Source organism: Corvus cornix, chromosome 27 (genome assembly GCF_000738735.6).
Source record: "Corvus cornix cornix isolate S_Up_H32 chromosome 27, ASM73873v5, whole genome shotgun sequence".
In the NCBI taxonomy this organism is placed as follows: Eukaryota; Metazoa; Chordata; class Aves; order Passeriformes; family Corvidae; genus Corvus; species Corvus cornix.
The window spans coordinates 1,174,724-1,200,398 of record NC_046355.1 but is presented as its reverse complement, the minus strand read 5'-3'; the positions used below and the strand labels follow the sequence as shown (position 1 = coordinate 1,200,398).

General features: G+C 62.2%; 6 protein-coding genes across 8 annotated transcripts; 2 read left to right on the top strand and 4 right to left on the bottom strand.

The window, feature by feature from the left end:
* Nucleotides 1-81: 81 nt before the first annotated feature.
* On the top strand, nucleotides 82-7,677 carry RETREG3 (reticulophagy regulator family member 3). The gene is made up of 9 exons (XM_039565933.1): nucleotides 82-296; nucleotides 812-918; nucleotides 2,060-2,090; nucleotides 3,171-3,297; nucleotides 3,989-4,073; nucleotides 4,482-4,619; nucleotides 5,081-5,160; nucleotides 5,516-5,648; nucleotides 6,140-7,677. The coding sequence occupies exons 1-9, from the start codon at nucleotides 97-99 to the stop codon at nucleotides 6,571-6,573; spliced, it is 1,335 nt and encodes a 444-aa protein (XP_039421867.1). The 5' UTR covers nucleotides 82-96; the 3' UTR covers nucleotides 6,574-7,677.
* A 360-nt stretch (nucleotides 7,678-8,037) lies between these two features.
* LOC104697817 (PSMC3 interacting protein) lies at nucleotides 8,038-9,968 on the top strand. Its single transcript, XM_039565940.1, has 8 exons — nucleotides 8,038-8,251; nucleotides 8,365-8,471; nucleotides 8,542-8,631; nucleotides 8,700-8,811; nucleotides 8,925-9,070; nucleotides 9,209-9,262; nucleotides 9,343-9,402; nucleotides 9,482-9,968. Exons 1-8 carry the CDS (start codon nucleotides 8,221-8,223, stop codon nucleotides 9,539-9,541), a joined length of 660 nt encoding a protein of 219 aa, XP_039421874.1. The 5' UTR covers nucleotides 8,038-8,220; the 3' UTR covers nucleotides 9,542-9,968.
* A 168-nt stretch (nucleotides 9,969-10,136) lies between these two features.
* On the bottom strand, nucleotides 10,137-13,746 carry MLX (MAX dimerization protein MLX). 3 transcript variants are annotated; one of them, XM_039565937.1, is made up of 8 exons: nucleotides 13,659-13,746; nucleotides 13,321-13,357; nucleotides 13,107-13,196; nucleotides 12,562-12,668; nucleotides 12,243-12,342; nucleotides 11,878-11,977; nucleotides 11,452-11,653; nucleotides 10,137-11,339 (listed from the first exon to the last, which is right to left on the bottom strand). In XM_039565937.1, exons 1-8 carry the CDS (start codon nucleotides 13,701-13,703, stop codon nucleotides 11,283-11,285), a joined length of 738 nt encoding a protein of 245 aa, XP_039421871.1. In that variant the 5' UTR covers nucleotides 13,704-13,746; the 3' UTR covers nucleotides 10,137-11,282. The 3 variants fall into 3 exon arrangements, with proteins under 3 accessions (XP_039421871.1, XP_039421873.1, XP_039421872.1); XM_039565939.1 differs by lacking the exon at nucleotides 13,321-13,357 and having other exon boundaries at nucleotides 13,659-13,735; XM_039565938.1 differs by lacking the exons at nucleotides 13,107-13,196; nucleotides 13,321-13,357 and adding an exon at nucleotides 13,058-13,106 and having other exon boundaries at nucleotides 13,659-13,718.
* A 470-nt stretch (nucleotides 13,747-14,216) lies between these two features.
* COASY (Coenzyme A synthase) lies at nucleotides 14,217-18,287 on the bottom strand. The gene is made up of 9 exons (XM_039565570.1): nucleotides 17,672-18,287; nucleotides 17,137-17,351; nucleotides 16,856-16,987; nucleotides 16,456-16,645; nucleotides 16,039-16,103; nucleotides 15,169-15,253; nucleotides 14,946-15,043; nucleotides 14,710-14,856; nucleotides 14,217-14,470 (listed from the first exon to the last, which is right to left on the bottom strand). Exons 1-9 carry the CDS (start codon nucleotides 18,285-18,287, stop codon nucleotides 14,414-14,416), a joined length of 1,605 nt encoding a protein of 534 aa, XP_039421504.1. The 3' UTR covers nucleotides 14,217-14,413.
* Nucleotides 18,288-18,504: 217 nt separating this feature from the next.
* Nucleotides 18,505-20,231, bottom strand: HSD17B1 (hydroxysteroid 17-beta dehydrogenase 1). Its single transcript, XM_039565943.1, is given in 7 exon segments — nucleotides 18,505-18,788; nucleotides 18,860-19,043; nucleotides 19,143-19,236; nucleotides 19,313-19,492; nucleotides 19,790-19,951; nucleotides 20,101-20,203; nucleotides 20,205-20,231. Coding segments are annotated over 7 exon segments (921 nt in total). The 3' UTR covers nucleotides 18,505-18,617.
* A 369-nt stretch (nucleotides 20,232-20,600) lies between these two features.
* NAGLU (N-acetyl-alpha-glucosaminidase) lies at nucleotides 20,601-25,670 on the bottom strand. Its single transcript, XM_039565569.1, has 7 exons — nucleotides 25,623-25,670; nucleotides 23,891-24,849; nucleotides 23,632-23,779; nucleotides 23,359-23,505; nucleotides 23,085-23,170; nucleotides 22,692-22,948; nucleotides 20,601-22,479 (listed from the first exon to the last, which is right to left on the bottom strand). The coding sequence occupies exons 1-7, from the start codon at nucleotides 25,668-25,670 to the stop codon at nucleotides 21,263-21,265; spliced, it is 2,862 nt and encodes a 953-aa protein (XP_039421503.1). The 3' UTR covers nucleotides 20,601-21,262.
* Between the last annotated feature and the right edge of the window lie 5 nt (nucleotides 25,671-25,675).

Here is a 25,675-nt window from a genome sequence, read left to right as displayed (position 1 = left end):
CCCAGGACGGAGTTGCGGTCGGTGGCGGGGGCCGCCATGCCTGCGGCGGGCGCGCGCGCGCGGCGGGCGGGCGGATGTTGACGCCGTGAGGGAGCGATGGCGGCGGCGGCGGCGGCGGGGTCCGGGCTTGGGCCCGGGCCCGGCGAGCGGCAGCGGCGGGTGCAGGCGCTGAGCGCGGCACTGCGCTGCCGCCTCGGGCCCTACGAGCCACTGCTAGGCGCCGTGCAGGCCGCGCTGGTGTGGGAGCGACCGGGCCGCAGCGCGCTGTGCTGGGCGGCGGTGCACGGCCTGTTCTGGTGAGCGGCGGGGGTGGGACCGGCACCGGCACCGGGACTGGGAACGGGCCGCGCAGGGCAGGCGGTGCAGCGGCCCCGCCGAGCCCCTATCGCCAGGGCTGCGGGGGTCGGGGGTTTGGGGGAGCTGCCCCCGGGTCCGTCAGGGGCCGCGGGTTTGGTCCGTGTCCCGCTCCGGGCAGAAGGGACCTGGGAGCACTGGGTCTGCTGCAGCCCCGTCCGCGTGCTCTCCGTGTACCTGAGAGCATCACAGTAGCCGGGAAAACTCAGCCTGCTGTGTGCCAGTGGAGGGAGGGCAGCTTGCCTGGGACAGGAGCTGTACATCAGGGCCGGCCCGGGAGAATTTACACGAGTAGACCAGGGTCACCCGGCAGCTGCCCTCGGGGCATGGTGTGTGTTGACTCAGTAGTAGGTGCTGAGTTTTCTCTCTGAGCGGCTGGTTTTAGGTTGGTTTGTGTTACCTCTTCGTGTCTCACACAGATCTGGCCAGCACCGACTCGTTGGTTTCTTCCCCACAGGTTCTTTGCTCTGACTTCCCTTCGTTTGCTGTTCCTGATTGCACTTACCCTCATAGTAGTAGTGTGTCTAGACCAGTGGAAGCACAAAATCTGGCCAGAAATTGGCGGTAAGTTTTTGAGCTCATAGCAGCAAATCAAGCCCTGTTTCCAGCCCCACAAGTACAGGCTCTGCACTGCCTGCAGTTAAATTGTTAAAACCTGAGCCTTTTGCTTTAAGGGTCTAGAAGCTGGCAAGAGTACTGCAGGCATGCCCGTTCCAGAGCTGGAAAATTCTAACCTGTGTAAACATAAGTCCTTTTTGTGCTTGTGACACTGGTATTTGTCTTGTAATCCTGAACCACAGGGTGTACGTGACCTAGTGCAGGTTTGAGACAGTGATTCACTTTCTGAGCATTCAGTACCAGAGAAATTGAAGCATATGTGGAACTCATCTGGATTCCTCCTCAGAATCCATAATAATCCAGTTTAGGATGAAGACAAGTCCCAGCCTTGCTGTTGATCAGAGATTTCTTTGGGAGAAGAGGCATCTGAACAGCTGTTAATGAAGTTAGTTTTCAGCTTTCAGTAACCAAAGCAGTTGTGTCCCTCCTTTGTGACATTAATACACTGATGAACACCCCCATTCCGAGCAGCTCGGGGTCCCTTGGCTTCGCATGGACAGGTTAGTTTGGAGCAGTGTGAGGGTCTGCATGTTCCCAGGGCTGGTTCCCTGACTAACCAGCAAGTTTGGCTCCCAGCTTTCTGCTTCAATCCATGTTCTCTGTAGTTCCTGGGAAGACATTAAAGCTTTCCTCGGTTTCAAAGCTTGGCTCAGGCTCCTTCTTAGGAGACAGTGTCTGTCCAACTCCCTCATCCCTCTGATTCGATCTCTCAGGGTGGCTGGTACGTCCCTTTCAAGTCCCAGCCTGGGTGAGAAAGTATCAAAAGACTTAAATCCCTGATGCCTCCAGTCTGCAGGCTGTTCCTGCTGCCCAGCTGGTGTGTGCAGGAGTTGGGGAGAGGGAAGTGGGCAGCCTCTAGTGTCCAACAAACACCGAGGAGCAACAGGAAGACTCTTGCAGTCCTGTACTGTCACACGTACACACTCAAGATTTTGTTATGGAGTGATGCATCTCCATCCTGTAATTACAGTTAATGTCTTATCCAGGTGTTCCCCAGCTCATTAAAGCTTTACTTAAATCCCAAGAGCTAAGCGTTCCCATGGCAAATTCCTTGCAACTAATGTAGTGTCTGTTCTTAATATTTTAGTGGCAAGACCTGATGAATTAGACAATGAGAGGTAGGAAACTAATTGACTCCTCTGCTGTGATACTTTGCTGTGATACTGTGTTGTTACCTGCACATGCTTGGGATGATGGCTCCTTCGGGTGAGGAGGAGGGGGAGAAGGGAGGAGGGAGCTGGGAGCTGCTCTGTGGAGGGCAGATGGAGACCCAGATGCAGTCAGGTGGTTGTGAGAAGTTTTTAACTTGCCCAAGCCATTTTTATTATACTTTGCCTTCACACCAGCCTCCAGATACATGTGCTCGATTCCCTGCCCCCTGCCTTAAGAGCAATTCCTCTTGTATGGGCCTCCAGTAGGAGGAAAACAGCATTTCTGTGGGAATTAATGAAGTCTTCTGAGACTTGATAGGGAATATTTAACAGGCTTGTTCCAGCAGTTGTTCCTGCATAGTTATGATCTGACTGCAGCATTAATAATGGGTTGAGAAACTTTGAGGTGTTGCCTCACTGCTCACACCTGCCTCTCTGGGCACACCTTCCTGCCACCACTGCCAGGCTCTGCTGGATGTCAGCTCCTGATTAAATCACCTGAGCTGGTGCCAAAGGACAATTGTCTGTATTAATTTTTTTTAAGAGGCCCAAGCACAAAAGGAATTGCTCTTTCTAACCTTCAGGTACTCGTGACTAGCAGTTAAGCAGCACTAACAAAACTGACCAATTCAAGGCCTCTCGAGTAACTGAGTATATGAAGTGAGGTGCAAGGCTGCTTCTAGACCTCATGCTGAACACTTAGAGGCTGCAGTTGACCAGATAAACACAGAAAAAGTAAATGGATTCACTTGATTTGCCTCTGCACTGCACACTCCCTCCAGCAGTATGGAAACTAGTCCAGGCTCTTGACTGAAATTCCTGCTCTTCAGCTGCTGTGGGAGCACGGGGATGCTGTAGAGGCTGCTAAGGGCTGTAGATGAACTGCTTTGGGCAGGCCACTGCTTGGAGGGCCGGTGACCCTCATCTCTAGAGCTCCATGCTGGGCTGGGAACAGAAGGAAGCATTGAGACAAGTATTTGTAACAAGGGTCTTCAACACTGACACTGATGCAGCAATATCTGTTCCCAAATTCTGCCTTCACTGCAGCTGGGGATACGTCCACCCTCGGCTGCTCGGAGTGCCGGAGCTCTGTCATCATTTGGCTGAAGGATGGGTGGCTGGGACCAACTTCTTAAGTAATCTCTTCGTTTTCAAGAGGCAAAGTCCTGGCAAGGTAAGAACATAGAGACTTCAGAAATAACCTATTTGGTGTGGAGCCTCTGCTGACCACAAGGATCCTCCTGTGCTGGCATCCAGCACTGGCTGAACACGTTCCTGGATGGGAGGTTGCCACGGGATGTTTCCCACAACACCGTGCCTATTAGGTGGTGGGGAAGAATGGAAAGCACAGTCAGAATAACCAGGTTGCGGAGGAGGGAGGAGAAAGTGAACGTTAGTGTGTGGATTGCACCACTGAAGTGAGAGTGTGGCTGCTCCTTCTGTAGGTTTCTGGCTTTTCAAGTGCCCGTCAAACTTGTCTCCTCACTGGGTTTTAGCAGCTTGAGAAAGTGTGTCAAGCTTTTTCTTTATTTTATTGAGTTCATGGAAAGAGAAACCTGTAGCACAGTGATACTGTCCTTGTCCTCTTCACCTTGAAGAGCTCTCTTGTTTAGCCTCTTCCTTGCTTTTGGTGTCCCTGCTTTAGGAAGCTCCTCTTGCCCTCAGGCAGGAGGCCTTGGCTGCCTGTGGCTCTGAGGGCAGATGTGCCTGTGTCTGTGCCCATGCTGGAGCACATGGTAGGATGCTGTGAAGGCTTCACCCTCCTTGGAACGATGACTTGACCCAGAATTTGCAGAGACTGAGATGGTCAAGAAGTGAGTGAACCTACTGCTTAACCCTGGAAACTCACTGTCTCCCATGTTCAGTTTTGCCTTCTAGTGTGTGGAGTGTTCACTTTCCTGGCTGTCCTGGGCCGGTATATCCCTGGGCTCTTGCTCTCATACTTGCTGTGTAAGTAAATCTCTGTGCCAATACAGACTTACATGTGAAAAGAGATGAGTGGGTGCCAAATATCCAAGGAATGGGGCTCAAGAGGAAAGCTTGTGTGAATGACTTTAAAATTTAAAATAATACATTCTGCCAGGAATGTGGTGGTTCTTTACCAGGTCTCAAAGTCTGCTCTGGAGAGAACATGTTTTGAGTGCTTGGTAACTACAGATCTGAGCACTAACAGGTTGGCCTCTCAATTTTGTTAAACTGGCAGAGGTGATGGCACCAGTTCTAACGGCCTCCCACAGCACTGCCCTCAGTGCTCAGATCTGCCGTGCTCTGTGTGTTGTGCTGCGTCACAAAACGGGCAGGATGTTTGCCAAGCAGCATCCTGAACAACCTTCTAACCCGCATTCCCACTCACTGCAGTGCTCTTCGTCCTGCTGTGGCCCCTCGCCGTGTACCACAGGCTGGGGCAGCGCATGTCCCTGCGGCTGGAGCCGCTGCTGCAGCGGCTGGATTTCAGCGTCCGGGGATACATGATAGCGAGGCAGCGGGAGAGGCAACGTGAGTTCTGTGCTGTTTCTGGCCCCAGGGTTTCAAACCTTGATCTTTGGTACCTGAAACGGGCTATGAACAGAGGCCCCCACCTTTGTGGGCGGTAGGGCTGCATGTCTGGCATGGCAAATTCTTGGAACTGCCTTGGGAAGAGAGAGAGGCAGCTCTGCCTCTGCAGCCATCTCCTAGGAAGCAGCTGCTGTGGGCTTTTCACAGCACTGAGCTGCTCCAGTTCTTGGCTGCCAGAACTGTGTGTTCTCTATTATGGAAAAAGGAGGAAAGGTTCTGTGCGAGGGAGTTCTAAACATGTTCATCTCAGCAAAAAACCTGCTACAGCCGCAGTCAGAAATGATCATGGCTCTGCTGTGGAACAGAGCTGGCTCTGCTCTGTTACATTCAGTTTGGGGTTTTCTGGTTCTGCAGAGCCTTGTCCCAGCAGCAGTAACAGCTTTGTGTCTGGTTTCTAACAGTGCGTGGCCGGGCCCTTGGTCAGGAGGCCACGGACGACGGGAGTGACAGCGAAGAGGAGCTGGCTGCATTCTGCCCCAAGGTAACCGACCCTCGGGGAGAGGGAAGAGCTCAGCTGGAAAGAACAAACCACGCTGTGGGGACATGCAGCATCTGGCTGTGTGTCAGCACAGTGTAGCTGAGAGTGATGGGAGAGCAGATGAGGGCACTATCCTTTCAGAGAGGTCTTTCCCATTCTGTCCCGCTAAAGAATGTCCAAAGCTGCTTGTGCCAGCTGCAGTCTCCTAGACTGCACAGTAAATTTGAATGAGACTCAGGTACCAGTCTCCTGTGAGGACCAGGTTTAGCTGGAGGCCACTCTATCATCTGTTTTGTCTTGAGGCATGGGGATAAGCTTTCTAGTGCTGATATTTTCAATTTTATCTTTTATTTCAAAGCTGGATGACTCCATGGTCGCCAAGGAACTGACCATCTCTGACTCAGAGCATTCAGATGCTGAGGTTTCCTATACTGAAAATGGGATGTTTAACCTTTCAAGGGGCCAGACTCCCCTGACAGAGGGATCAGAAGGTGAGAGGAAACAGGCAGCTTCTGGAAGGTGTGGAATACCAAGCAGGCACCAGTGTGATGGGTTAGAGGGAGGATGTGTTACCTCCCGTCATTGAAGTCTGGCTGTTTGATGTCGGCCTTGCTGCTGGAAATGAGCTGCAACTGCCTGTTTTGTTCAGAACTGAAGCTTCCTCCTTCATTCGTGTGGTGCTTGAGTGGAGTGACAGCAGCAGCTCTGCAAAGGCAGATCCAGCTCTGCCAGGCTGGCTGTGGGTGCGGGTGCAGCGCAGTTGGGGGTTCGGTGGTGGCTGGTTCAGCACTGGGATTCCTTGTGAGTGAGCTGGGAGGTCAATGGGATATGAACAGTTGGGATGGGAGGGAGGGAGAGGTTGAAGACAGTGTGGTCTGTGAGCTCCCAACAGTCCGTCCAGGGGAGGTGCTGGCCCAGCTCCTGCCTGGGCCTGTGGGTGCTGGGTGGGTGCTGGCAATTAAAGCACTTTCTCCTCTTCCAGACTTGGATGGTCACAGTGACCCAGAAGAATCTTTTGCCAGGGATCTCCCTGACTTCCCCTCCATAAACCCAGAAGCAATCGGCATAGATGATGAAGATGACACCAGCATTGGGATCCCGAGCCTGGCATACCGCCCACAAGGGACAGAGGATCTGCAGCTCCCATACGAGCAGGAGGAATTTGGCACACTGCCGTCAGTGCAGAATCTCACCAACAACATCACTGGCTTTGTCACCAGGGGTATGATCCAGCTGGCACTGTCAGGAGCCCCTCAGGCAGGCTCCTCACGCAGCACCAATCCTCAGAGAGGGGCAAAGACTCACCTCAGAGCGGCCAGTTCGGACTTGGACACTGACGCCGAAGGGGATGACTTTGAACTGCTGGATCAGTCTGAGCTGAACCAGCTGGATCCCACTGGCTCCCGGGGCCAGTAAGCCATCCTGTCACTTCCCTCTGGTTTTGTATTGCGCATCATGGAGGGAATCCTAGAAGGAAAAGCCTTGCACAGTTCTCTCAATTGTCTCCCGTGAGTCTGAGTGATGTGACAGCCAGTCCTGGCTGGGTACACCACTGTGACTTGTGACTCTGTAGCCTCGCTTGGATTTTAAAATAAAGGACGCTGGCAATCTGTAGGGAAGAGGCATTGATGGGATAGCTCCACAATCACCCTGCGCTGTCTGACAGGATACCTGCTCCAAACTTTCTCTAAGACAATAAATCTGGTGTCTGCAGCTCTCAAGTCCAGTGGGACTGACAGCATCGCCAGGGACAATTGTGCACTGAATTCTGGCGCTGATGTGTAACCAGGGGAACAGGACAGAGCCCCTCAGACGCGGTGTCTGGGACTCAGTGCTGTTCTGTCTCAGACAGCTGTTCCTCGCTCCTCATGTGCCCAAATCCAAGTCTTCTCTCCCAGCAATATCCAACTCCAGGTGGAACCAAGCCCCTTGCTCCATTGTGGATGTTGTGCAGCCGCAATGTTTTCCTTGCACTGGCTGCTCCCTCGGCTCCAGCTCCTTGTGATGCTGTTTTGTAAGAGCCCAATGGCAATAAGACACCTGCTGTGACCACCAGACCACCCGCAAGAACATCCACGTGTAGCCCCTGCTCTTGTGTTGCTTTTCTGAACTAACAGCCTTTGTTAACAGCCAACTAACACTTTGCTAGAAACCCCTGTGCTGCTCCAGTGCGTTCCCGTGGGCAGGGCTGAGGCTGCACATCCCCCGGCAGTTTTCCTGGAGGAAGGAGGAGGTGGAGCAGGGCTGCCAGGGCGGTGGTGTGTCCCCTGGGCACACCTTGCTACCTCCAGCCTTGTGCAGGCAGAGCCCAGCAGTGGGAACGGGACGGGGGACAGCAGCCCAGACCGCCAGTGACTGAGGAGCTCGCACCTGCCGCGGTCCCGTGAACAAACCAGCAAACCCCAGGGAGAGCCACCCCCACTCTGCCCACCGAGCGGCCCCATTATTTTTCCTAAGCCATAGACCCGGTTCTGATCACGTTTGTGCAGCCAAGAACGTACCTCGTCAGGGACCCTGTTACCGGCTGCTGTTTGTCTGACTCTGCCTAACCGACTGCGTCGGCCGTGCCGGGGCTGCGGTTGGGGGCGGGGGAGCGGCCTCAGCCGGGAAGGGGAAGTCGGTAACGGGTTATTCCATACGGGTTCGAGCCCCTTCGCTGGCCGCGTCCGGTGCAGAGGTGGGGAGGCGAGGGGGCTGCGCTTCTCACCCCGCGGCGGGAGCGCCGGGCCCGGGTCCGGTCGGTGAGTGCCTGCCCGGGGGCGCGGAGCCTCCTCGCCGACCCAACCCCGCCCGGCGCTCTGCGGCCGACGTTTCGCCCCTCGCCCTGCGGCGCACGGGCCCGCCCCGCTCCCGCCCCGCCCGTGCGCGCCCTGTTCCGCGGGGCCGGGGCGGCACCGGAGCGGCGAGCGTTCGGCGGCGCTTTGGGGGCGCGGCTCTGCCGGCCCCGCCAATCACAGTCCGCCCGTGCGCTCTCCGCCAGTGGCGGGGAGCAGGCGGCGCGCCGGAAGTGCGCGAACGGCGGCAACCGGGAGCGGAGCGGGGCTGGAGGGCTGGGGCCGCGGGATGAGTAAAGGGCGCGAGGCCGCGGCGGGCGGTGAGTGCGGGAGTGGCGGGGGAGCGCCGGGCGGTGAGTGCGGGAGTGGCGGGGGAGCACCGGGCGGCCTCTGCGGTCCCAGGAGGCCGCGGTGACCGGGGCTGGTCCCGCAGGAGGCGCCACCGCTGTCCTGCTGCGGTACCTGCGGGAGCAGAACCGCCCGTACAGCGCCCAGGATGCCTTCGGGAACCTGCAGCGGGAGCACGGGCTGGGCAAGGCGGTGAGCAGGGCCGGACCGGGCCGGGCTGGGGCGAGGAGCGCCCGGCCCCGGCTGACGCCGCGTCCCGCAGGCCGTGGTGAAGGCGCTGGAGCAGCTGGCGCAGCAGGGCCGCGTGCGTGAGAAGGTTTACGGGAAGCAGAAGATCTACTTCGCTGACCAGGTGAGCTCCGGCCGCCGCCGCTCGCTGGCCCCGCTTACCCCGCACCCCTGACCCGCCGCTCCCCGCAGGAGCAGCTCCCGGCCGCCAGCGATGCGGAGCTCCGCGAGCTGGACGGGGAAATCGCCGCGCGCTCCTCCCAGCTGCAAGCGCTGCAGCAGAGCTGCCGGCACATGGAGGCGGGTGAGTGTGCCTGGCCGGGCAGCCCCGAGGCACCGGGGGGTCTCCGAGGGCACGGGTAGCTGTGCCCTGGTGCCGGCTGGCAGCCCGGCCGGTGATCGGTGCCGCCTTCCCAGAGCTGAAGGACTTGAACAGCTCCATGACAACCCCTGAGATTGGCGGGGAGATCGAGGCACTGAGGAAGGACTGTGCCAGTTACACGGAGAAACTGGAGAGGATTAAGTCTGCTACCAACCACGTGACTCCAGAGGAAAAAGAGAAGGTGAACAGCTGCTGTGTGTGAACCCGGGGCCAGTCTGGGCCGGGCCTCTGCCAGGACCCAGCACTTCCCTTACAGGCATTGCTTGCCCGGGGCTCATGAGAGCCCCACGGGGCGGCTCTGACCTGGTGCTGTTGGCAGGTGTGCCGGGAGCAGCAGCTGTACCGCCGGGAGTGGCGCCGGAGGAAGCGGATGGTACCGGCTGTGGTGCGGGTGGGCGGTGACGGCCCCGCTGGGACCGCTGCCCACAGCCCTCACGTGCCCTGTCTCGCCAGGCCACCGAGCTGCTGGATGCCATCCTGGAGGGGTACCCCAAGAGCAAGAAGCAATTCTTTGTAAGTACAAAGGCTGGGCCCTGCCCAGGGCTGCTGAGCCAAAACCTAAGCCTGTTCTGATCTGCTCGGTGCCATGCAGGAGGAGGTTGGGATAGAGACGGATGAGGACCACGGCGTTGTGCTGCCAGCGACTGTGTGAGGTGCTGGGGGAGCCTTTTTTCTAGGGAGAAGCTGCTGCAGAGCTGCCTCTGAAACTCAAGCTGTTGGGCTGTTCTTTTTCTCTTTTTGCAGGACTGGGGCTTGTCCTGTGTATTTATTTGTTTTTGTTTTAAAATGTTTTGCAGTTGGAAGGGTGGTGGGTGGGAGTGACTCTGCACTGGCCCTCTCCTTGTAGTGGAATGTTGTTTTTTTCCTGCCCTGCAGTGCATGCAGCTGCCTGGCTGGGGTCTGAGGGTGCTGAGTGTGGGGGCACTGGTGCTGTATCCCTGGTGTTCTGGTAAGGAAAGGGAGCAAGGGACTGTCTGGGCTGCAGAGCTCTGTATGTGTTCTAGCTGCTTCCTCCTGTGTGCCTGAGTGGTCACATGAGAATCTGATCTATTAAACACCAGGATTTTGGTTCAGGTGCACATCCTTGTGGTGTTTGTCTCTTCAGAGGGTGTCAAGGCAGGGTTTAGGCTCTGAGGAGCGGAGAAGGCAGGAGCCAGGAGAGGGTAACCTGAGCCACAGGGGCTGGAAGGGGCTTCTGGAAACTACCAGCTCTAGGGCACAGCTCCAGGAACTCAGCATCAGAAAAATCGTTAAAACATTCAGCGAAATTTATTTAATTACTTTTCACAATAGAAAAATACATCACTTTCACTTGTGAGGTCTGTAAAATTCCACGTCCTCTTCCCAAGGCAGCGCTCCCTCCTCAGCGCTGGAAAAACTGCCTGAAATAAACATTCCCTGGATGTGCCCCTGGAGCAGGAGCACAGACATGGTTATGGAGAACAAACCCTGCTGCTGGCAGCACCCTGGTCTCATCACTCTGGACAGTGACCAACCCTCAACCAGGCAGAGCTGTGACCCAGCTGGGGATGGGACAGGGTCAAACATGTCCAAACCCAGGCTTGTACAGCTGGCACAGGCAGTGCTTTGGGACCATTTCAAAATTTACAAAAATAAAAATCAAATTGAGGCTGGTCAGGTATGTGTGTGGAGGAGCAGCAAGCGCACCTGGGCACGTTGTGCTACAGCTGAAGAACTTTCCTGTGCAGTACAGCCACAGTTTCTGAAAAGGAGATGTGTTCCAGTGCTCGCAGGAACCTCCTGTGCTCCTTCCCAGGGATCCACGGCTGCAGCAGTGCTTGGGGTTCATCAGGGCCCTAGCATGTGCTGCCAGGGGTACAGCTCCCAGCTCTTGATGGGCTCATCATGCTGCCAGCACTGCCAGGCTCCCCCAAAACACAATAGCTGACTCCAAACAGCTGCCTCAGAGGGGCAGGGGACAGCCCAGTGGGTACTGGGGAGAACCATTCCCATTGCTATTCCAGAAACCCATCATTTTTAATATGCATTTGTTGCATTTCCCCACCCCAGGGAGAGCAGGGCTGTCACAGGCCTGAGAGCACAGGATGGAACTGCTCTGGGATCAGCTCTGCAAGGAGAGTCAGTGGCACAGGCAACCCCAGGGCACTGCCTGAGCCAGAGACTCTGCCCCCCACCTTCTCCTCCATACCACCTTTCCCTCCCCTCTTGCCCAGTCCCTACAAAGATTCAGTGGCACTGAGTGGAGCAGCAGTGTCTGCACAGCCACCGGTGGGCTTCAGAAGGAATACAATAAATAATTCAGAGAACCTTAAAAACAGCCACAAGGGAGAGGGCCCAGGGTGGTGCCCATCACCCAGGCCCCTGGGCAGGAAGTGCCCCATCCCCACGGGCGCAGAAGTGGCGCAGGAGGCTCAGTAGAGCTGGCTCTTCACCTTGTGCAGGACCCTGATGACAACATCCCGCAGCGTCTGTGGCAGAGAGGGGACACGGTCAGGTGGTCTGAGGAGGAACAGCCACCCCTGTGCCACTGTCTCTGCCCCCTTGGCCATGGCACCACCCCCCCTGCAGTCCTGCATTCACCTGGGGCTTGCACTGCTCCTCAATCCAGCTGAAGACACATGCTGAGAGCTCCTGGAAACTCGTTACAGAGATTGAGGCATTGAAGGACTGGAACAGGGAGTCCATGATGCCTTGGAAAACATTGAACTTCACCTCGTCAGAGACCTGGTTCTTCCCCTCGTTCGGGTTGTCCTGATGAGCTTTCACGATCTGCTCATAGTTCCTGAAACAAGCACAGCACACCAAGGGCAGCAGTGAGGCCTCCACACTTGACTCTGAGCTGCCACTCCCAGCTCCTGCTCCCAGCTCTGAATTCCCACACCCAGCTCCTGCTCCTGGTTCCAAGCTCCAGGCCTGTCCCCGGATGGAGAACCACTGCAGAGCCCTGCAAGGATGTGAGGGAACAACAGGAAGTAGAGGGCATGACCCCGACAGCTCTTCCCTTACACTTTCATGATCTTCAAGGCCATCACATCTTTCCTGAGGGTAGAAACTTCCTCCTCCTGCTTTTTCTTTTCCTTGTGCAGGAACTGGATGTAGTCGATGGCTGAGCATGAAGACACGGAGTGAGGATTTGGGAGCACACATGGACCCCTGAGATCCCCATGGGAGGTGCCTGAGCCAGGGCACCATCAGCTGCCACTGACCCAATTCCCCTGGGAAGGTGGGTGGGTGTGGGTGAGCAGCACCTGAGCTCCCCAGAGCCTCATCACACCAGAAGGTTCTACGGTGCTGAACTTTGCCCTGCACAGCTCTAGGGAGGAGGTTTGGGGGTTGATAGCACCTCCTTCCCTCCCACCCTTGGGACTCACTTTTCTGGAGGACGATGGCCTTGCTCAGCTTCTGCGAGCCGATGGAGAAATCCTGCTGCTCACAGGTGGGGACGATGGCCTGCAAGTCATTGTAGCCTTTCTGCAGGGAAGTAGAGCCACAGAGTTTGGGCTCATCCTGTGAGACCAGGTCCACACCCAGCTCCCACAACACAGCCTGTCAGAGCCAGGGCACCTCCCAGCACACACACATATGCAGGAAGGGCACATCCAGCAGCAAAACAGAGAAGTGCTGGAAGAGCCAGGTGCTGGAGCAGCCTAGGAGCAGTGCTCCAGCAGTGCCTGCTGCCTCTTGCCTCACCTTGATGGCATCTCGGCGCTTCTGCTCAGCCTGGGTGTGCGCCCGGCGGCGCTGGTCCTTGTATGACTCCTTGTAGGACTCCTGATGGTAGTCACTGTCCTCATCATCTGTGGGAACAGAGTGTGGCTGTGGGTGAGGAGTCAAGAGGCACGAGGAGGGGCACAAGACAGCTCAAGGGATCACTACAGCTGCAGCCAGGCCCAGCATAGCCCCCGCCACAGTCAGCTACAGCAGGCTGGGCCAAAGAAAAGCCTTCCAAGGGGCCCCAGCAACCCTTTCCCTCATCTTGGGGAGCTGGGCAGGAGGAAGATGCTGGCAGCTCCCTTGGGAAGGTGTCAAAAACAGTGATTCTCGACTCCAAACCCTGCTGGAAACCACAGAACCCTGATGTTGTTCCCAACACCTTCCTGCTCCTCTTTCTCGTCAGGATAGGAATCCTGCCCAGCCACGCTCACCCCCCCCTCGGTGCAGGGCAGACCTGGAACCCGGCACATACCGGATTCCCCAGCGAGCAGAAACACCCGGTCACGGAGGACAAACCCCACCTGTGTTGGGGACAGAAGAGGCACTGGTGGAGCCGATGCTGTTGGCCCGGGACACTATGCTGCCTTTCCGGGCATTTTCCATGAAGAGTGCTGGAAGAAGAGCGTCCCAGGGTCAGTGCCCAACGCGGGGTGTCACCGGGCGCAGGGACGTGAGAGGCGTCCCCGGGCAGCCGCTGCCACCCACGAACGGGAGCGGCGCGGGCCGGGCACCTACCGGAGTCCAGGCCATTGTCGCCGTAGGCCGCGTCCACCTGCGCGGGGCCGGCGGGCGGAGGAGACACGTCAGCGGGGCTGGGGCGGCGACCGCGGCCCGCGCCCCGGAGCCCCCCGGCCCCAGGAGCTTGGTCGGCCCGAGGAGCACCCGCCAGCCCCGAGCGGCGGCTCCGCCGGGGCCTTTGGCCGCCGCCCCTCGCCCAGGCACTGATTCCTGTGCGCTCCCCGCCCCAGTACCCCCAGCCCGGCGCTCACCCCGCCCGACCGCCGTGAGTACCCCGTCCCGGCGCGTCGCCCCGCGGCACCCGGCGGCCCGGCCCGCCGCGACCCCGGTCCCACCTTCCCCCACGAGTCCTCGGCCGCGCCGCCCGGCGGCTCCGCCATCTTCCGCCCGCCCGCTCACGTGACCGCCGCGGCGGCCGCGCTCCGCTCCGCGCCGCCAGGGGGCGCCTGCGCCCAACCCCGCACTGGTGTGACGTCATCTCCGCCGCGCGCCCCCGGTGCGGAACGCCGCCCGGAGGATCCCCGCGGGCACCGGGAGCCCCACACCGAGCCCGGGCCGCAGCGGGAGCTGGGCGGGGCCGGGGGCACCGGGAGCCCCACACCGAGCCCGGGCCGCAGCGGGAGCTGAGCGGGGCCGGGGACACCGGGAGCCCCACACCGAGCCCGGGCCGCAGCGGGAGCTGGGCGGGGCCGGGGACACCGGGAGCCCCACACCGAGCCCGGGGGCACCGGGAGCCCCACACCGAGCCCGGGCCGCAGCGGGAGCGGGGAGGGGCCGGGGGCACCGGGAGCCCCACACCGAGCCCGGGCCGCAGCGGGAGCGGGGAGGGGCTGGGGGCACCGGAGCCCCTGCGGGGGCGGGCGAGGGAACGGGACCGGCGCACGGACACGCACTGCGGGAGCAGCCTCTTTACTGTCACCCTGCTCAGCCCTGCAGGGCTCCCCCTCACCGGGGGACGGCAGGACGCCCCGGACCCTCGCCGGAGCCGGACGGGGCCGGTGGTCTCGGTCCCACGCTGCTCCACCGGCCGGCTGATGGCGGGCAGTGCTGGCAGGACACGGACCTTCACGGGACCGTGCGGGACAGGGCCTCACGGGCCGCGCTCCGGGCTCAGGCGCTGCTGCAGCAGGTCCCAGGCCTTCTGCACCTGCCGGAGAACCATCCGGGGCGACACCTCAGAGCCCACGGGTAAGGCGAGCAGCACCCCGGCTCGGGGCAGGAGCCGGCTGAATTTACAGCCCCAAACCCACCCCTTGTGGCCGTGTCCGGAGGCAGCCTCGATGGTGAGCAGCGCACCCAGGCATGGCCTGAGCACAGCACTGAGCCCTGCGGTTCCTGTCCCAGTCACCCAGAACACCCCTGGAGCTGCAGCAGCCCCAGGCTCACCTGCTGGCGGGTGATGTCCGGCTCCCAGAGGGTGCAGAGCACCACCTGGGACTGCTCTACCCGTTGCCTGTTGGTCATCTGGCTCTGCAGCCGGCGGCGAGCGGCCTCCTCGCTCAGCCCATCCCTGGCCACAATGCGCCTCACAGCCTGGCAGGGACACGGGGGACACTCAGGTGCTTTGGGAGAGGCTGAGGACCAGCCCTGGCAGCAAGTGAGGGGCCCAGGGCATGGCCCACCTCCTCCTCCGGGATGATGGCTGTCCACACTTCATGGACCATGTCCTGCCAGCCGGCCTCCAGCAGCACAGCAGCGTCCAGCACACACACGGCCTTCCCTAGGGAACAAGGGCATTCCTAAGTGCCCAGCCATGGACAGCAGCAGCCTGGGCTCAGTCCCACCTTCCTGCAGTGCAGACGCTTCACTGCTGAGCTGAGGCTGCCACGGAGCTGCCCCCGTTACCTTGAGCATCAGCCTCCCTGACCCTCTCTTTTGCCATCTGGGCTATTTCGGGCCACACAATGTCCGTCAGGCTCTTCAGCCGCTCCTAGAAAGGACCACAGTGGGATTTGAGATTTGGTCCCTTGCCCTCAGAACCTCTGGGTAGCCAACCAGGAGAGTGGGGTTGTAAGCAGTCAGGGGACACCCAGGAAGGACCCACTGAAGCTCAGGAGGTGGGTCTGGCCCATCACTAAGCACCCGGAAGGAAAGCTTTCACACTGGCTGGAGGCTTCCATTCCTGCTGCCAGGGTCAGGGTGTTTTTTCCTGTTATTTCCCTTGCCCTGCCATTAGGGCCCTGCCTTTAGCAGAGACCTGAGTCTCTGCTGTGAGAGGTGCTTCGCTCCACAGCACAGCAAGCTCCCCATCCAGCAGGTCCCACATAAGACCTGTCCATCCAGGGAACCCCTTGAGCTGCCTCCACCTTGGCCTGGGGCAGCAGCAGAGCAACAGGATGAGCACCTGTAAAGGCCAGGTGACACTGAGCCCTGCTGGGTACAAGGGGCAGAGAGCACTGGCTCTGCGTGTGTCAGGTCTGTTGCTCCGAGCTGAGTGAAGGAAAAGCATGGTACAGAGGAGATGGGGATGGCAATGGGGACAGGGATGGGAACAGGGAGGCAGCAGCAGCTGCAGGACAAGAGGAATGTATTCAGCACAGCTGCTGATTCAGCTACAGAGATGTGATCTGTCCCACCCTGTCCCCATGCCACTGTCAGGAAATACAGCCAGGAAGATGTCATCATCTCAAAAGGGCTAAAAACTAAAAATCCCTGGCATAAGAGGAGAACAGCCCCCACTCACAGATTAAATATTTACAATAAATCTGCTTTTACCTGGTTTCCAAACACTTTAGCCCCAAGGACTTTCCTGTTAATTGTTCCATCTTTGTTCAGGATCTCTGCAAGGCAGAAGCACAACAGGTTTGGGAGGGACAACTCCCATCCCTGTGGCAAGCCTGGGTTGGGGAAAGGACTTTGGCAAAGGGCTCTCAACAGCATGTAGAAAAGGGCTGTAACACCTAACCTGGCAGCTCTTCACCTTCAGACTCCTGAAAAGGACAGGCAAAAGCTTTTTCCAGGCAAACAGGAGCCTGGTTCATCCTTCCCCACCAGCAGCTCTGACATGGGACGCACAACACTTGGGGAGCCCAAAACCCATGGGGTGGGAGGGGGACACGGGCCAGGGCTCTCAGGGATGCTGGGACACCCATCCCTCCCCTTCTTCCTCCCTGCAGCCTCCAGTGACTCTACCTGCCCCAAAGGCCGCCACTACTGGCTCATAGGCCGGGCCACCGGGGACATAGACGGCATGGCCCAGCTTGTCAGCGTCGATGACGAACGCGCCCAGGTGCCCCAGGAGTTTGGCGATGGAGGTTTTCCCACTCCCAGTTCCCCCAGTCAGGCCAATCACATACGGGCGCAACGGCAGAGCTGGGTCTTGCTAAGGGAAAGAGGAAAGCTGTGGCAGCAGGTGGAGAACTGGGCTTTGCTGGAGAAGGATCCTGACACCCCGGCCTGGAGATGGCCATGAAAGGCCCTGGGCTGCAGAGCAGCAGGCAGCCTTTCCAAACTCTTCGGCCCCCGAGGCTCCCACTCCTCCTCCCGGGCACACCACTCCCATTGCAGCTGTGGCTCTGCAGGCCCTCCTCACCCGTGGGGGCTGCAGCAGTGTCCCCAGCAGCCTCTGCCGGAGGCTGGAGGAGCTGATCTTCTCCTCCTCGTTCTGACTGCGGTCGGGGTCCTTCATCAATTGGATTTCATGGAGAGCCAGCTCGGGGAGCCCCTGACGAGAGAAGGGAGCCCCGAGGGCTGTCAGCCATGAGAATACAGCAGAGGGAAGGGGCAAATCAGACCAAATTTGTCCCCAGGCAGCGTCAGGCAGGGCCAGAGGGCAGGCAGGGGTAGCCCACCGGGCTTCAGCATGCGAATTACGTTTTCAAGTCTCTTCCTGTTCACAGCCTCCCCTCCCCGGCGGGTCTCCTCGCTGACCACCAGGCACTGCAGGTCGGGGTCTGTGATTGAGGGGCCGAAGGGGTCGGCCAGAGGCACGATGTCATAGCACAGTGAGGGCTTCACGTCCTCCAAGAACTCACGCAGCTTCGCTGCCCGCAGCTCGTACGGCTCGATCAGCTCCGGCAGGACCTTGTCTGCCGGGTGCCAGGAGGGCAGAGAAGCACAAGAGTGACGGAAAAGCAAGACCAGGACACGGGAGAAAACACCCAGCTGGGACTTTGAGCGCTGCCTCCCGCTCCCCTTGCCCTCTCTGCACCTGGACACCTTGCTGGTTGTGGACAGGACACTAGGTCCCCACTGGATCCCCAGTGACACTCTGCCTGGATGGCACCGCCTTGGGTGGGTGGCTGCCAGGACTTCACGGGTCACTGGGCCCCAAGACCACTGCCCTGCCCCGGGGAGCACCGGGCTGACCCCTCGTCCCCACGCAGAGCCACGGCCGCCCCGGACTCACGGCGGAGCAGGTCTCCGTCGGCCACCCCGGCCAGGAGCCGCCGCCGGGCCAGGAGGCAGCAGGCGCTGAGCAGGAGCCGGTGGGCGCCGTGGAGCCGGTCGAAGGTGCCGCCAACCGCCACGTCCAAGAATTCGGGGAGCGTCGCGTCAGGATCCTGCTCGGGATCCCCCTCGGGATCCCCCCCGGCGTCCCCCGCGGTGTCCTCGCCCAGCAGCAGCGCGGGCAGGCTCGGCGGGCAGCCGTACACAGCCGCGGCCAGGCGCTGCAGCCCGAGCTGCACCGGCTCCGGCGGCCCCGGCGCCTCGGCAGCGGCCGCCAGCAGCACGCGGGGCGCCCGTGCCAGGCGGCGGCCGGGCCCGAGCAGGACGCGCAGGTCCAGCCCCCGCCGCGCCGCCGCCGCCGTGTACAGCGCGGCCAGAGCCCGCAGCAGCGCGGGGCCCGCGGGCGGCGCGGCGGGGCCGGTGGCGGGGCCGCCCAGCCGCAGCCCCGGCTGCAGGTGCACGTACAGCGGCCCCGCCACCAGCCCCGCCGCCGCCGCCACCAGCCCCGCCGCCCGCCGGGGCAGCGCGGGCAGCGGCGCCGTCAACACCAGCAGCCCCGAGGCGAAGGGCGGCATCGCCCCGCCGGAAGCGCCGCCGACCGGAACGGGAGCGGCACCGGAACAGCACCGCCTCCCGGGCAGCCCCGCCGCGGGCGGGAGGAGCGCCCGGCTCCGCCCGCGGGGGGAGGGGACCGGCAGGCCCGGGCACTTTGCAGCCCCGCCCGCCCCGCAGCGCGGCAGGAGCCCGGGGGACCCGCGGGACCGCGGCGTGAGGGGGACGGAGCCGGAGCCGTGCGGCTGCAAAGGGCTTTATTGGGGACACGGCGGGACCGAGTACGCGACCGGCTCCGGGTGCGGGCTGGGGGTTCGCATGGGCAGCGGGTTCCGGGGTTCCGGTGGCTCCGCTCAGGGCTGGTCCCCGCCGGCCTCGCTGCCGCCGAACACGAAGTCGTGCATGGCGCGGACGTACGCGGAGCCGTCGGGGCTGCTCAGCCGCAGGGGCCAGAGCGGAGCAAGGAGCTGGGTGCTGGCACAGCGGAGGGGTGGGCAGGGGCTGCCGATGGCCTCCAGGAACACCTGGCACCGCAGACGGGTCAGAGCCGTCCCCGGCACGGCCCCACGGCCACCCCCGCCCCGCGGTGACTGACCGGCAGGACCTCCTCCACCTCCTGGGCCGCGTCGCGGAAGATGCTCTGGCAGTGCCACAGGTACCGGCGGTACAGCCCCTGTGTCGCGGCGTCCAGGCCCCGCATCTCGCTGCCCTCAGGGTCGGGGCGCTGCAGGTTGGCCAGGAAGCTGGTATGGACGGGCCCGCACTCCACCAGCGTCAGGCTGCGGGAGGGAGCGCATGAGCTGCCACCGTACCCCCGCCCTGGCATTCCCCCATCCTGGTGGGCAGGATCCAGCCCTCGTGGCATCACCGGCACTCACTGGATGTTGAAGGGGCGCAGGACGATGGCCAGACTCTCGCACAGCCCCTCCACTGCAAACTTGCTGGCACAGTACACAGCATTGAAGGGCAGCCCTGGGGCAGAGCCACACCCTGAGCACCAGAACTCTTCCCCACAGCTCCCTGTACTACAGGATGCTGGGGGTCCCACCTTGCAGCCCCCCAATGCTGCTGGAGACAATGATCCGCCCGGCCCTGCGGCTCTTCATGGCAGGCAGGAATGCCTGGATGGTGCGGACAGTCCCAAAGAGGTTCACGTCGAAGAGAGTTTTCATGGCCTGGTCGGAGCAGGTCTCCAGCGGTCCCATCAGTCCCACCCCTGCATTGCAGACTGCCAGGCATGGTGCAGTCAGCCGGGCACAGCGCAGTCAGCCAGTCACTGTAGCCCTGCACACCACTGAGTGCCAGAAGGCAGAAATGGGGGGCCTTTCCCTGTTGATGGGCCCTTGGCACCCCCAAATCCATCTCCTGCACCTCTGCCCTGCTAAACACATCCTGTCCCAGCCCTAGGACTGCCTGCACCTCCCATGGTTTAGCATCTGCTCCCGGTGCCCTGGGGAGGGTTGTGACCCCAGAGAGGTCCCCTCAGCCACCCCAGGGACACTGGGGCCAGCAGGAAGAGCCATACCCAGCACATCCAGGCGCTGTCCCTGCACCCGCTGTGCAGCAGCTGCCAGTGAGCGTGGGTCAGTGACATCAAGCTGCAGGACCTCCAGCGTGTCAGGGCAGCAGCCCCCCAGGCGCTCCAGCAGCCGCTCACCCTTGGCCAGGTCGCGCATGGTGGCATAAACTGGGGAGAGAGTGTGGCCACCAAGCTGTGCGGCCAGCACCAACCCCAGCCCACCCCCACGCTCTGTTTTCCTTGGTGAGGCGCTGCCTGGTCCAGCCCAGAGACCAGCTGGGGCTGTTGGACCCCCCGGGGCAGCATCGACCCTTTACCTTTGAAGCGGCGAGTGGTGTCGGCCGCCAGGCGTGCAGCCAGCCCCAGGCCGATGCCTGAGGAGCAGCCTGTGATCAGCACTGTGGTTCTCTCCATGGCTGGGCAGTGCTGGCCAACGGGGCCAGGCCATTTAAGAGGGCTGGGAAGAGGGTCCCCCCGCCCCACGCCACCGTGTTGTGTCTGCTGCCTTATCTCAAGGCCCCTCCACCCACCTCCCTGTGCATGCCTGGTGCTCCCTGTGCCTTGATCCTCGTGCAGGTGCTGTGATAAAAGACTCTGCTGAGCCAGGACCTCCCTGCCGGAGGAGGTTCTGGGGCACAAGGGGAGCCGCAGCCCTTGGGGATCTGCACCAGACGTGCTTTGCTGTGCCAGGCATTCCGGCTGCCAGGACACATCTGGCAGTGTGTTGTTCTTGCTATGCAGGCTCAGGGCTGAGCTGCTCCTCTGCCCCTGCCATGTTCCACACAGCCCTGTACTAGCAAAAGGAGTTGGGCACACATAGGAGAAGAGAGTCTGTATTTGCTCTGCAGCTGGGCTCTGCCCAAGCCCCAGCTGTGGAAAAGGCCTCAAAAACTCTGTCCTGGGGAGCACAGCCCCAGCAACACTGCAGGCAATGCTGCCAAGTATTTTATGATACAAAAGGCACCAAATGTGGACAAGGCCATGCAGTGCCACGTCCCCACAGGCACCGGGGTCCAGGGCTGCTCTGCCCTCCGCCCAATGCCACCTCCCTGGCTGCTTGTCCCCCATCACTGCCCCTGCTAGCCAGCCAAGGCCCCACAGCAGGGACACATTTGTCCTGTCCCTCTGCAGTGTCCCACCAAGCTTCCAGCTGAGAGCACTGGGACAGCCCAGCTTTCCTGGAACAGGCTCAGGGCAGCTAGGCAGTGCTGAGCACGAAGCGCCGTGCGGGATGGGTCCCTGGGACACAGCCTGGTCCCCATCCATCTGCCAGCCCCTTGTCCACGTGCCAGCCCCTCTTGGGGCATGTCCTGCCCATGTGGGGGAAGTGGGGGGTCCAGGCTGGCTGGGGGCCACCAGGGCTCTGTGCCCCTCTTCCAGTACAGCCAGGACAGCCATCAGGCCAGAAGTCCAGATGGGGGAGGGTGCAGGGGCTCTGTCCACCCTCTCTGGGGGAGGCTCCGGAGGCAGAACCCAAAGTCACGCAGGCCCAGCCAGACTGCGCTGCAGGGCGCTGGGGTAGTATTTGAGGAACAGCTTCCTGGAGATCTCCATCGTATCCCCAGCTGGCACAGCTGGGTAGCGCTTCTTGTTGTAGATGAAGCCTCTCTCCACTTGGAAGACAGCCTGGTTGAACTGGTCCTGGTGGAAGGGGCGGCCTGAGTTGAGGCTCTCCACCAGCACAGAGACGAAGAGGCTCCAGCGCACGCTGTAGTAGTCCAGCACCAGCCCCCCCAGCTGCTTGTTGGCGTAATCCAGAATGTTCCCGCTGGGCCCCCAGAGCGTCACCTGGTTCCGGGCATTCAGCTCATACTGCTCAGCCTCCTGGTCACTGGTGGCCATGGCACGGGCGTTCTCCAGCCAGCGGCCGAGGAGGAAGAGGCTGTGGCTGGAGAGGAGGCTGTCCAGCTCCGGCAGCAGGTCGTACACCAGCACGCCGCCGGCCGTCAGCAGCTCCGGCAGCGCGTGGCTCTGGAAGGCCTGGCGGATGCTCAGGTAGTAGTCGCCGACCAGCTGCTGGGCCGCCTGCCGCGTCACGTCCACCAGGTCGTAGAGGAAGGTGGGGCTGGAGCCCAGCTCGGTGCCAGCGCTCAGCAGCAGGCGCCAGGCTTCGTACACGTCGCTGGCGTTGTACCAGAGCTCTGTGTCCATGTGCAGCGAGGGCCGGCGCACCAGCGGGCTGCGGTTGTGGTTGACACAGACGCCAGTGCAGTTATACACACTGCGGAGGAGCAGGCGCCAGGCGCTGGCTGCGGCCGCATTTGGGGCACCGTAGCGGCGCTCGGCGTAGCGCGTCACCCAGCTGGGGAGGTCGAGGGGCTCCTGACGCCAGCCCAGCTCGTTCATCAGCTCGTACACCATGTCGTTCTGCTCAATGCCCTCGGGCACCAGCCCCGTGCCCACCATGGTGGAGTTGGGGAAGCGTCGGGCTGTGAATGGGCCATGGTTGATGGCCTCCACTGTGCCAAAGAGGCCGTGGTTGCCCCCGAAGTTGTGCAACATACACCAGATGAAGGGCTGCCCATAGAAGGACTCTGTCCACTGGTAGACGGGCTTGGACTCAGCAAAGAGGTCGAGAACAATCATCCTGCCAAGGGGCACACCATGCAGCAGGGCCCGCACCTGCGCTGGCTGCCAGAAGTCAGGCTGGTGCTGGAAGAGCCAGCCCTGCATCAGCCACAGTGCCTTGGGGTCAGCTGGGGATACAAGAGCACCAGGTGAGATCCTCTCCAGGCAGGGCCCACAGGTGTCTCACAAGGCCCTGAGGCCACCAACCACCCCTCAAGGGGGTTTTGAGGGTCTGGCACCAGTGGATTCTGCACTTGCATGGGGCCCGCAGCCACCTCCCCCAGCCCCTGCTATGCCACCTGGACCCCTGTGGCCAGGCCAGCACCGCACACTGACCCACCTCCCGTCATCGACCTGAAAATGGCATTGCTGACTCTCGAGAGATAGGCAGGGTCAGAGGAGAGGGGGGTCATCTCGTTGAAGGTGTCTGCGCTGTAGACGTGGTCTGTGCCAAACTCCTTGATCAGCTCCTTCAGGAAGAGGGTCCCGATCACCTGGAACATGGGGTCCTCTGGGTCCAGCAGGTAGGTGCATGAGTAGGTGCAGTCGAAGTGGCTCCAGTGCCCCAGGTGAGTGGCATTCACGCGTGGGAAGACCCTGGGCCGGAGGGCAGAGATGGGGATCAGAAGAACAGGACAGGACCACTGTGCCCATGGCACAGGGCAGCCTCCCGGGGAAGTCGCAGTGGGAGGTGCTGCTGGACATGAGACCCCGGGGCGGGAACTGCACCTACCGAAGGATCCCCTGCGGCACGTGGCCCGCGAAGGCCGGCAGCACCGTGGTCATCCCCAGCGAGCGCATCCGCTCCACGATCCGGTACTGGGAGAGAGAAGGGAGGGAGCAGAGGGAGAGAGAGAAGCCCCCACCTTCCCGCGAGGGGACCCCGGGGGCTGCCGCAGCTCGGGATAGGGTGGGGGGATGCCCGAGGCTCCGCGAGGACAGCCTCGGCCAGGAGGACCAGAGGGTGACAGGGGTTTGCCCCGGGCGGGCGGGGCCGCCCCCGGTACCTGCAGGTAGAGCTGCTTGAGGTGCCAGGCGGGCGGCAGCGGCCCGGCCCAGCGGCGGAGATTCCCCATCCGGTTCCAGGCCAGGAACGCGGGGCCCGTGAAGTACTTATCGATCTCTGACTGGTTCAGCCCCAGGTTACGGTAAACCTGCACCGGGCGCCGGGGGTCAGCCGGCCCTACGGCTCCCGGTTCCAGAGGTCCCGCCACCGCCACCCTGTCGGTTCCGGTTCCGACGCCCTCCCGGTCCCCGTCGCCCTCGGCCCCAGTCCTCACCCGCTGCCAGACCGCCTCCTGCCCCGCGAAAGCCGGCGCCAGGTTGATGCCGCTCAGCGCCATCCAGTCGATCTCCCGCTCCCAGCGCGCCCAGTCCCACCAGACGAAGGAGTAGCTCTGGGCGCAGACGTTCTGGTAGTACCGGTACCTGCGGGAGCGGCGGAGGCTGCGCCCGGGCCCCCCGCGCCCCCCGGGCCCCCATTACATAACAGCGCCTTGTCCCGCGCTAAGGAGGCGTGAGGCCCCGCGTCCCCGTTACCTGCCGGGGGCGGCGGCGCGGATCTCGGCCCGCAGCCGCGGCAGCGGGTCTGGCAGGCGGAGCTGCGCCCCGGACCACGACAGGTGGCAGCCGCAGAAGTCTCGCAGGTAGCGGTAGAGGCCGGCGGCCGCCGCCACGCCGCTGGAGCCCGTTACGGCGACGGCCACGGCGGCGCCGGGAGGGGACCACAGCCGGTAGATGTCAGGCCCGCCAGCCGCCAGCGCCGGGTCCACCGACAGCGACACGGCGGCGGCCCGTGGGCCGAGCAGGCGCCGCGCCAGCGCCCGCACCGCCTCCTCCTGCCGCGCGTCCCCCCGCTCGCGCCGCCGTCGCCGCCAGCAGCAGCAGCAGCAGAAACGGCAGCGCCAGCCCCGGTCCCGGATCCGGTCCCGGTTCAGATCCCGGTTCCGGTCCCCTCCGCACCGCCATCGCCGCCTCCTACCCCTGCGCCGGGCCCGCCTCTCCCGGTACCGTCCCGCCCCCCGCCGGTCCCGCCTCTCACGGTCCCGCGGCGCTGGGCGGTCCCGGCGGCCGGGGCGGGCCTGGTTTGTTACCGGCCTCTCGGAGCAGGGATGTCCCGGGCCGGCCGCTTCCGGCAGCCGGGGCGGGTTGGGGCTGCGGACGGGGACAGGCGCTCCCAGAGCCGCGGAGCCACCGCGGCCCCTTCCCCGCCCGCTCCGGGTGCCCGAGCAGGGGCCGGGTTTGCAACTCCTGCCCGGGGCAGCGGGATCCCCACGGCTCCGGGCTGTTTTCAGTCCCGCGTTTTCCACCCGTGACGGTTCCGCACTAGCGGGGCAACCGGGCCGCGGCGGCCCCGTCCATCCGTCAGCCCGGGGGCTGTCGGGGCTGACCCGGACCCGCTCCGGCCGGCGGGGGGCGCTGCGAGACCGGGCAGCGCCGGTGCCTCGGGGCTGGGGAGCGCCCCGGCAGCCCCAGCACCAGCCGGAGCGGCCCCGTCCCTGGCCGCCGAGGCGAACCCCAACGGGGAACGGGAAACGGGGAACGGGGCGGGCTCAGGCTGCCCGGGGTCTCTCTCAGCTCCAGGGAGAATTCGTAGACACTTCCAGGACAGAGCCCGGCTGCGGGGCGGCCCGGGGGAGGGACGGGGGAACTCGGGGCTCCCCGAGCACCCCCCAGCGCAGCCCACGGGGGGCCGGGGTCTCCTGCCAGCACCAGGGCTGCGCCTGTGACCCCAGAGCCACGGAAACGGGCAGAAATGTTGTGATTGCACGGGAGAGTGGTGAAAGAGGAGAGAGAACATCCCCCCGGCCATCTAGTATCTACAGCTGCAGGAAAAAGCATCCCCCGGACCAGCGGGAAGCCGGTTCCTCGTCCAAGAGGTGCGGGAGGCCGGTGGCGCAGTTCAGCGCGGCTTCTCGCCCTCCCGGAGAGATCAGGAGATGGGAAACACACCGACATCAGCTACACAATCGCCAAAACCCTGCAGAACCCTCCCTTCCGCTGCTCCCGCACATGTGGAAATACCCTCTCCGGCAGGAAGGGCCTGAGTAAACACGGCCGTCCGCGGGGAGCGGGGTCCCTGCGCCTGGGGAAAGCAGGAGCAGGGCACAGCCCCGGGCAGGCAGAGCATGCTGCCCCATTCCCCATCCAATGGTACCCACAGCACCCGGGTTAAGCACTCCAGAACTTTTCCTCCTACACAACTCCTCGTTCCACCCAGTTACGGGGTCTATCAGGGTGAGCAGGAAGCCCTGGGACAAATGGCTCTGACCCGGCCTTCGCTCAGGATGTCGCTGGGGCTCGATAAGCACAGACACATCGCAG